This window comes from Lactuca saligna, chromosome 5 (genome assembly GCF_052625555.1).
Source record: "Lactuca saligna cultivar CGN05327 chromosome 5, ASM5262555v1, whole genome shotgun sequence".
NCBI classification, from domain to species: Eukaryota; Viridiplantae; Streptophyta; class Magnoliopsida; order Asterales; family Asteraceae; genus Lactuca; species Lactuca saligna.
The window spans coordinates 265,841,557-265,852,663 of NC_136421.1; the positions used below are offsets into that span (position 1 = coordinate 265,841,557).

The 11,107-nt window shown below is 38.1% G+C and overlaps 1 protein-coding gene across 1 annotated transcript; it reads right to left on the reverse strand.

Moving 5' to 3' along the window:
- Nucleotides 1-8,088: 8,088 nt before the first annotated feature.
- Nucleotides 8,089-10,496, reverse strand: LOC145047702 (CBL-interacting protein kinase 18-like). The gene is made up of 2 exons (XM_078996041.1): nucleotides 10,362-10,496; nucleotides 8,089-9,928 (listed from the first exon to the last, which is right to left on the reverse strand). Exon 2 carries the CDS (start codon nucleotides 9,729-9,731, stop codon nucleotides 8,412-8,414), a length of 1,320 nt encoding a protein of 439 aa, XP_078852167.1. The 5' UTR covers nucleotides 9,732-9,928; nucleotides 10,362-10,496; the 3' UTR covers nucleotides 8,089-8,411.
- Between the last annotated feature and the right edge of the window lie 611 nt (nucleotides 10,497-11,107).

The following is an 11,107-nucleotide window of genomic DNA, read 5'->3' on the forward strand; positions in this document are numbered from 1 at the left end:
TGATTCGCAATTGGATTGATGATTGAGGGATGATTCATGAAGAAAAACGCGAAGTCAAGGACTATGAAATTGTTGGTTGCAAGAATTTAAAAACTCGATTGTGGAGTTGTTGATGCTCATTTTGCGAAAGTAAAACAATCGAGTGTTCGCATCTATGAATCAATTTGAAGTCAATTGGGTTAATATTCGCATATGGGTTCAACATATGAAAATTTTGATTTCGCAAGTTTAGAGTTCAAGAACTAAACTGTGTTCGCATCTGGAAAGAAAAATTTTGTGAATCGCATTTGATTAATTAGGTTAAAATGCGAAGGGATGCGAAGGGTGTAAGAATGAAAATGCGAAGGTGATTAATGCGAAGGGATGCGAAGGGTGTAAGAATGAAAATGCGAAGGTGATTAATGCGAAGGGATGCGAAGGGTGTAAGAATGAAAATGCGAAGGTGATTAATGCGAAGGGATGCGAAGGGTGTAAGAATGAAAATGCGAAGGTGATTAATGCGAAGGGATGCGAAGGGTGTAAGAATGAAAATGCGAAGGTGATTAATGCGAAGGGATGCGAAGGGTGTAAGAATGAAGATGCGAAGTATTTCACAGTAGAATGCGAATTGGGAAAGAAAACAGAAGATTTCAAATATTGTCCCTGGAGTTTCGCATTTTTGGAAATAAATACTCAACTTCGCAAATGGGGGTCATAAAATGATGAAATTGCAGAATTTTAAAGAGATACACACACATAGACAACCACACATATATTTAGAAAATTAAACTAAAAATGGGATATAGACAATTATAAGACATTGTTCTTGACTTTTGAGTCCAAAGACGTATGATCCGAACTTTAATTGTGAAATCGTCCTTGATTGAGTCAATTTCCTGTATAGGAGTAATATATTCCATTGTGCCCTGCAAGTTAAAAAAAAAAAAAAAAAAAAAATCAAAGTCACAATCAACCACCCCACACCCACTCTATGACCAGCCATACCTCCCCACCTTACCTATGTCACTTCAATGTTCCCTTACACTCAAATTTCACTCACTCCCACGTTTTTGAGCTGGAACAATCAACCACACTCCTCATTTTCTCTCATTTCTCTCGTTCCACTAAGTAACAAACATCACTTTTTCTCTCAAACTCTTCTACACAAATTTTCGAGATCCAAGGCTGGATTCAAGTGTTCTTCCACACTTAATTCTCGAAAAACCTTCAAGGCATCTCCAAGTGTTCTTGAATTAAACACTTCCATTCTTCAACAATCATCTACTGAAATCACTCAAGGTGAGTTCATACCCCTACATTTTCATGATTTCTCAAGTTTTCAGGGGGGGAATACAAGTTAAAACACTAAGAATATAACTAGATTTTTCTAACAGCCTTCATCAGAAAAGTTCAACTCCATTCACGGACTGTCTTGGGCATCTTAAACATTTTTGTTTTCAAAACTGTACAAGGTGAAAATAGTTCGAGTTTTTAGCTTTAAAATGGCTACTTGCACATCTCCATACGATTTTTCTACAATTTATGGTGATTTTTACAAAACTGCCTATCATTTCAAACAACAATCCGGACCAGTCTGTGATTTTGGACTTTTTCACCCAAGTTAGAGGTCATTATAAATTGAGATAAAATTTATGAGCAAACTAGACACATTTTGTGAACTCTCAAAATTTACGGATCTAGTTTTCGACTTCGTATGATTTTTCTATGATTTTTCCAAATACAGGGCAGAATGGCTAAAGTTAGCCAACAGCATGTAAATATCATAACACTTTGTATTATGTTGAGCAAAGTGTATAATCATAAGTTCTAATATTTGAATGTGTTTCCATGTTAGTTTATCATTATGAACTGGAATTAAGACATTCATATTAAATATTAAATATTATTCATTCATTTTGGAACATGTATTATTAGACTATATGAGGTATAGTTTGATAAATTCACAATACTAATATATTTTCATAAAAGAATTCATACATATTACAAACATTTTAGATAAACTATAACAGGTATAGTTTATGATATATCACTCTACGCACTCGTACAAGAAGGGTACATTCATACAAGAAAGATTTCTATTCGCACACATTTCACGAAAGTTAATCTATGTTTTGATAAATTCACAACACTAGTTACATTTCCATAAAAAGGGTTCATACATAGTACATACATTTTAGATAAACTATAATAGGTATAGTTTATGATACATCACTCTACGCACTCGTACAAGAAAGGTACATTCATACAAGAAATATTTATATTCACACACAATTATCGTAAACTTGTTATCCTATATTGTGAGTTTCTCTATTTTTTCGATCTCTATCTCTCTATCTCCCCGTACGTCCGAGTGCGGGATATAATTCCTGGTAGTTATAATCAAAATCTCCTTGAGGGAGAACGTGATACTTGTATATAGATCTATATTGGGATTGACACCCCACACCTTGCTGCTAGCTACAGTTGGACCTGCAGGTCTACGGGTGACAAATGTCATTTCATTTTTCGCGACACTGAGAACGTCGTGGCAGGTTCACATAGTCATAGTATGATTATAACGGCTCACATAGGGAACAATCCATAAGTTTACGGGATTTTATTTTTAAAACCTAAATGAGTTTTATGTCGATTTAAAATCACCTTTTATCTCTATGGGTACAAATACGAAGTACCGGGTCTCTATACAAAGCTAGTATGATATTAAAACTACACATCCTCTAAAATTGTTAGACTTCAACTATAGTCGCTGAGCGTATATGTTGAGTCATATAAGAATTTAGTCTTGATTGGCCTAGAATTGGTGGTGCCCGCCTCATCTCCTGTTCCTCGTTGGGTTGTGGACCTAGGGCAGACCCACTATATTCAACGTTTTATCTAAGTTAAGTCTTATATAACTTTATATGTTGGACGATTATAGATGAACTCTACGGATTACTCTAGGGTTCATTATAGCATCATGTAGGATTATTTCTATTCATACTTAACTAAGAAAATATTGGATTTTCTGGAAATCAAACTAAATCGATTTTACAAGGAAAAACGGTTTCTACTTCAAACAAAACTCTTATGAACTCACCAACCTTTGTGTTGACACACTTTAAAACTACTTGTATTCTCAGGAAATCAGTGAAACAGGAAAACTTCATCGCTTTGAGGATGGGACGCTAAACCGTCAACAATTTATTTTGTCATCATAATGTAATTGCTTTTGAAACATGTAAACATATACTTTGGTGTAACTTTTGCAATTATATTTATGGTGGTTGTTTTTACTTTGAGCACTATTATACACGTTGTTGTGATACTGTACATGAAGTCCTCCACCCCCAGACGTTTCCGCCATCCTTGGTTTGGGGGTGTGACACTAAACCACTCCATGAAGAGATCTAGTAAATGAATAGTCAAGGTATAGACTTTATACCTCAATAAGGCTGCTTTGACAAAGAAATCTCTGGATCCAAATCTTCTTCCTTCAACCAAGCACTTCTAACTTCCACTCATTCAAGGAAATACCAAAGAATCACCCTCTTATCACTCACACACACTCAAAAGGCTCAAGATCACGAATTAGGGTTTTGTTGGACTGAGGGAGGCGATGAGGGAGGCCACAATAAAGTGTTAAGGTCCTTAAATAGGGTGTAAAACACTGAAAACTAGGGTTTCACTCTAGCAGCCCTACTTATCCAGTTGAGGCTCTCAAATCGTCGAGTAGACTTCAAGTCTCGCGTCTAAATTCCATTCCTACTCGACGAGTTTGGGCCTACTACTTGTCAAGTCCCTTTGAAAAAATGAATAATTTAATTTAAATTACATACCAGGATCCGGGCGTTACAAATCTCCCCCACTTATTTTAGACTTCGTCCTCCAAGTCTTCTGCGTTTAGGACTAGCTCGGGGTAGTGCTCCCTCATCTCATCCTCCGGCTCCCAAGTCCATTCTGAGTCCTTGCAGTGCTGCCATTACACCTTCACTAACTTGAACCTTTTTTTCCTCGGATCCTTCGTCTTCCTGTCGAGGATTGCTACCAGTCCCTTGATGTAGTTCAGGCTGTCATCCACCTGAATATCCTCTAGTAGAACTACTGCAGAGTCATCGACCAAGCACTTCCGCAGCTGGGAGACATGAAAGGTGTTATGGATCTGACTAAGCTCGGCTGGAAGATCCAGCCTATACGCCACCTTGCCCACCCGGGCTATAACCCTAAAAGAACCAATGTACTTGGGGCCCAGCTTGCCCCGCTTCCTGAACCGGATGACACCTTTCCAAGGTGACACCTTTAGGAGGATCATATCTCCTACCTGAAACTCCAGGTTTGAACGACACTTATTTGCATATATTTTCTGCCGACTCTGAGCAGTCTGAAGCCTACTCCAGACCTATTGGATCATGTACGTCATCTTGAGTACCACTTCAGTATTCCCCATGACCCTCTGGCCAACCTCACCCCAGCATATCATGGTTCTGCACTTCATCCCATAAAGCTGTTGGGTTATGAGTATAACATCATTGCTTTGGATCTAGGTGTTTCTAATTTGAACATATAACTATGAATGCCAAAGCAATAACCCTATAACTAGCATATATATTTCGAAAATCACATATGATTAGGGTTAGAACCTTTACCTCTCTTGTTATGTAGCAATAACAAGTTTAATCCTTCTTGATCTTGACTTTTGAAATCCTAGTGCCCCAAGTGTTGCAACTCTAATGGAGTCACAAACACTCAATGCAAGGATGATGACTTGGGAGAGAAGGATTTCGGCTATGGTTTTGTTTCTTGAATGCTTAAGCCGAAAATCCCCTTGTATGGGGTCCTATATATAGCTGTGGCTGCTAGGGTTTTTAGATGGAAACCCTAATACCTAACTTAGGCAACAAGTAGCCCATTAACTCCTTCCTTAGAGCCCATGGACGATATCTATAGGGCTTCCCTATAGGATTTCATCCACTCCACTCTATGGAGTCTATCAGCCCATTTATGTAACTATCAATGATTTGCATAACAATCCCCCAATTATTTAATAGGTCTCTTTTGACCACTAAATTAATTCCAAATTAATTTCTGATCAATACTAATTAAATAATATGATTTCCAAATAATATATTAATCTTGTAATATATTAATAAAACCATTTTCGAGTACCAATTTATTATTCATATAATAAATTCTATTCTCTCTCCTTATGTCATCCAATCAAGTTGCATGAGTGAAGGCAACCCAAAATGACCATTCTCATAATCAAATCAAATACATACTAAAATAGTTACAAGATTAGACACTTAATCCAATAAAATCATCTCAAAAGGAGAACGGTCAATGCTCGCGTGGTAGCTATTATTGTAAGAAAACTCTGCCAATGGAAGGTAGGTATCCCAGCTACCACCGAAGTCTAGTAGTTATGCCCACATCATGTCCTCCAAGGTATGGAAGGTCCGCTCACGCTGACCATCCGTCTGGGGGTGAAAAGTTGTGCTAAAATGCAGACAAGTACCCAACTCATCATGAAATTTCTTCCATAATCTGGAATTAAATCGCACGTCTCAGTCAGAAATTACGGAAACTAGCACTCCGTGTCGAGCTACTACCTCTCTGATGTAGATGCCAGCCAACTTTTCGGCCGAAATGCTCTCCTGGATCAAGATGAAATAGGCACTCTTAGTGAACTGATCCACGATGACCTAAATCAAATCCACTCCCCGTGCGGTCCTGGGAAGCTTCATGATGAAATCCATAGTGATATCCTCCTATTTCCACACAAGGATATCCAACAGTTACGTCTTGCCGTGAGGCCTCTGGTGCTCGGCCTTGACCTTCGTACAGATCAAGCACCTTTGAACGTACCAGGATACATCCTGCTTCATGCAGGGCCACCATTAATCAGGACGAAGATCTTTATACCTCTTCGTCGCCCCGGGATGGATGGATAATCTGGACTTGTATGCCTCCTCAATTAGGATCTAGTACACACCACCTGTGTACATAACCCACACTCTACAGTGTAATGTCAATAGTCTGCGACTATCATATTCGAAGGAGGAAATTTGGCCCACAATGCGCTCACTCTTCCAGTCTTCCTCCTTTACTGCCTCCTGTTGGGCCTCTCGAATCTTCTACAGAAGCGGAGTCACCACCGTCATCTTCAAGCAAATGTCTTTGATTAGGGCTGCCTTGAAGCTGAGCACATCGGCCACAACATTGACCTTCCCCGGGTGGTAGATGATCTCACAGTTGTAATCATTCATCACATCTAGCCACTGACACTGGCTCATGTTCAGATTTGGCTTATCCATGAGGTACCTCAAGCTCTTGTGGTCCGTGTAAATGGTACAACGGACCCCATAGAGGTAATGTCACCAAATCTTGAGGGAAAAACAACCACCCCAACTCCAGATCGTGCGTCGGGTAGTTCACCTCGTGAGGCTTCTGCTGCCTTGAGGCGTAAGCAATGACGTGCCCCCTTTGCATTAATACTACGCCCAAAACCAAGATGGACGCATCACAATACACTACAAAATCCTCCACGCTCTTTGGCAGGGCTAAGATCGGCGCCTCACACAACCTCTGCCTCAATGTATCGAACGTCGCCTGCTGCTCAGACCCCCAACGAAATACAACGACCTTCTTCATCAGCTTGGAGAAATCATGTATGAATCTCCGTTAATATCCTGCTAACCTGAGGAAACTCTGAATCTCAAATGGAAACTTTGGAACCTCCCATCTCATCATGGCCTCCACTTTGGTCGGGTCGACCAAAATACCGTTCTAGTTGACAAGGTTCCCCAGAAAGTGCACCTCGCGCAACCAAAACTTGCACTTGGAGAACTTGTCACTCCTTTGCCTTGATATTTGAGGGATGGGATAGAACTTGCTATTGAAATCATTGAGCAACTCTTCTCATGTATGGATAGATCTCGGTGGTAAGTTGAACAACCACTCTCTAGCGTTATCTTCCATGGTAAGTGAAAATGTAGTTAACTTAAAATCATCTAATGTCACATGTTCGGGTCACATACTAATACAAATCATATGAAAAGACTTCAAGTTCCTTTGAGGGTCTCTCTATATAAACCATGGAACTTGGTGAGTTGATGTATGATACTCGACTTCAATTCGATCCTTCGATGGTTTGTGAGATAAATGATACCAAAAGGTGTGTGTGTGTAACATCATACCCTATAATTAGGATTTACGGTGAGTTGGATTGATTAGGATACCAAAAGGTGTGTGAGTAACATCATACCAAAAAGTGTCAACTCTTGAGGAGGGTTGGATTGATTAGGATTTTGTTGCATGTAATTAGGAGGTTGTTTTTATGGCGGGTGTGGATATCGTTGGTGATTGTATATTTGTGGTGGATAGGGTTGATAGTTAGGGTATTGGTTGTACATGGATTGTTGTTGTGAGTACATAAGATATTGGTACATTTGAGGTTGTTGGTAAATAGGTTGTTGTTGTGGTTGAAGGACTTGATGTTGTTGAACTTGAAGAACATTCTTTTGAGGTTGATTGTTTTGGTGGATGTTTTGGTGGATGTTTTGGTTTTGCGGTTGTGGTTGTTGGTAATTTGGTTGATTTTGTTTAGGAGGGGGTAAGTTAGGACTCTCATAATTCTAAGGCGGTGACATATCTATGAGAGGTTCTTTGTGTTCAAGTTTTCTTTGATTTTGGTGTTGAGTTTGTCTTTGATTTTGGTTTTGTTGTTGGTAATTTGGTTGAGTTTGATTTTGGTAATTTTTTTGTTTTGGTGTTGAGGTTCTTTGTTGTCTTTTGTGTTGGTGGTGGCACATCCAAGTCTTCAACAAACCAAGCTCAAAACCTCTTATATAGATCTAGTAAAGCCTAGTAACTCCTTGAAAGCCCATACAACCCATCAACTCGACAACAAACTAATCACAACCGCAAAGAGACTCCAAAAACCTACAAAACACCTTACGCAAAAGAGAAAACACCCGATACGATCCCAAATAAAGTATGGAAAGAATATGTATTGCAATAATAACAAAAAGGCTAAAAATAGTAAAATAAACTACATAAAAAAAATAAAAAAATAAACTACCAGTAACTAACTTTCTTCAAATAAAAACAATGTAAACAACTTTTCATTTACATTAGACATTAGAATAGTAAAAAGATAGTAAAGTGACATTGAGGTTTTTAAGCCTGTTGAAATAATATACATAACCACACCTTTTGTGATGGATTCTATACAATGAGGGCTAGCTTTTCAAATAATCATATCATACATGATATATCTACATTCTATAATGTGAACAACTTTTTAATAAATGGTGTGGCTTAGACATTGCATTAGTAGCCCATAAATCAGAAAAAATGGATACACAAATGAAGTACTCTTCGTTAATTCTACATTTTATCAACCATCAACCATAACTCGATTAGTTTTATCATTGCTATAAAACACCAAAAAGGGCCGGTTTTATATGCTCGTTTACAATCTCCCAAAACCCGAACCTATCATCTCCCAATCGCTTTACCTCAATGAGGTGAAGATTAGACGCAATCTCGTGTATTTCACAATCAATGGCTAAACCACCATTTACGCCTTCTTCTAATCCTTCCATCTTTAGCAACACTCCATTGTTTTTCATCATTTTCAACTTCCAACTCTTGGCTATTTCTTCCAACTTCAAAATGATAGCCACACGAGTCTGTCTTGACATGAACCTAACTTCTTTCTCATCTTTGGCATTGCGGTAGAACAATGCCGACAAGTTGACTCCTCTTGACAACGAAATGATATCAAACGCGTTTAAGTTACCATCTTTTTCCAAAATGTCCGTTGTTCCTTCTGTTGAATACGTGGAGTCGTTGATTTTCTCTAAAGAAGAGCTCATAAATGAATCTGGCTGGTTTTCCAGATTGTCAGAAACCATTTTGTTGGTTCTTTGTGGTTCGGAATCCAAACCTGTTTTAAACCACGGGGTTTCCATTATTTCAGCAATGGAAACCCTGGTTTCAGGGTTTGGATCCAAGATCTTTGACACTAAACTTTTTGCTTCGTTAGGGAATGAATTTGGAAACTTAAATTTTCCCATTGTGATCTTTCTATACATCTCCATGAGGTTAGAATCATGAAATGGTAGAAAACCAGCCAAAAGCACAAACAATACCACCCCACAAGACCAAATATCCGATTTTTCCCCATCATACCCTTTCTGGTCGATCACTTCCGGAGCAACATACGAAGGGGTACCACAACTTGTATGAAGCAAACCATCTTGCCTCCTGGTTTCATCCAAAGCACTCAAACCAAAATCTGAAACCTTCAAATTCCCTTCATCATCTAATAACAAATTCTCAGGTTTCAAATCCCGGTGGTAAACTCCCCGGCTATGGCAGAAACCGATGGCACTGATGAGCTGCTGAAAGTATTTTCTTGCAGCATCTTCTTTCAGCTTCCCTTTAATCAGCTTATCGAAGAGCTCACCTCCTTTAGCATATTCTAAAACGAAGTAAATCTTGGTTTTGCTAGCCATGACTTCGTGGAGCTGTACTATATGCGGGTGTTTGACTAATTTCATCACCGAGATCTCTCTCTTTATTTGTTTCATCATTCCGGCTTTCATAACCTTTGATTTATCTATGATCTTAATTGCAACACTCATCCCGGTTTCCAGGTTCCTTCCATGGTAGACTTTTGCAAAATTCCCATGTCCAATCATCTTCCCTAACTCGTAACGTTGCATCAAAACACCCTCTCTGCTATCCATTTACTACGATTAACCGAAAAAGTTCTAACACTTTCAACGATTTGAAGAGATATGGTCAAAACACGTTTTTCGTGCTCTTGCTGGGATTCTCAGTTTTATTTTAATGGACTAGATCTAGACTATATATGATAATGGAGAGAATGAAGATGAACTGTTGGATGGGAACGACAGATACACCAGCAAATCTATGAGTAGACCTGAAATGGAAGAATGATCTGTCAGATACATATTTTTAATCATCAAAATATAAAGTGAAGACGGTATTCTTGCTTCCAACTCGATATGAGTTGTCAATCTGTCATACATTAAAAGTCAAGAAAGCTCGCTAGTCGACAGTAACATCTATTCATAATACAACATTCAAAAGATCTAGTTAATTAGCGCAGATTCAACATCATGTTTTAAGGAGTCCTAGAAAATGAAGAGTTCAAACGGCAGACAATTATCACATTATCATACAAATGAACGTAGATTTACCGCAAAAGAAACTCTAGCTATGAATTCGCACAAGAATACAAGAAGCTTAAAGATTCATGGAAACATGAATCATCGAATATACATATATTACTTACTACTCAACAGAGATAAATAGGAATTGAAATCAATGAGTACCCAAGAATCATATATTACCTTCTGCGATTCGAACTTGGGGGCTGTATATGGTGCAGAAGGGGAGAGAGAAAAAAGATGCAAAAACTAATACATACACAAAAACCTGATTGCCATATATAAAAAAAAAAAAAAAAAAAAAAAAATCTGGGAGATTGAATTAAACAGGAAACTTATTAAAATAATAAAAAAATATATACGATCAGTCGTTGAGATATGGTATGTTTCCTTCACTCGTTTTCTACGATAGCATTAATTATATTCCTTCATTAAAACGTGTTAGGGGAATGGTAGGTTTCTAGGTGGGTGTTGGACTCTTGTCTATTTTATGATAGAAACTAAATAAATTAGTACTATTTGAGCATTTACATTTGTAAACCTTTTTATCTGCCACCTTAACAAAACAAAATGGCAATGATTTCTTCGTTATTATTATTTTTTTTTTTCACAAATCTTAAGTCTTTTCAACTTTCATTTATATATTTAATTTAACACAACTAATATTTTTTTTTTTTTGGAAAAGGGATCTTCCCTAACGAGGGTTTCCGGGTCAGTTTTCGCGCACCGACTAATCCCCCGCTGCAAACATAAAGCTTTGCTTCATGCCCTGGAGTCACTGCAGGCGAACCTTCATTGCCACAAGGACTGAGTGGTGCCAGGATTTGAACATGAGTCAATAGGTTATCCACCATATCTTCCACATGCCTTACCAAAGCACCACAACCCAAGTGGTTACAACTAATATATTATAATTATAGTATATAGTA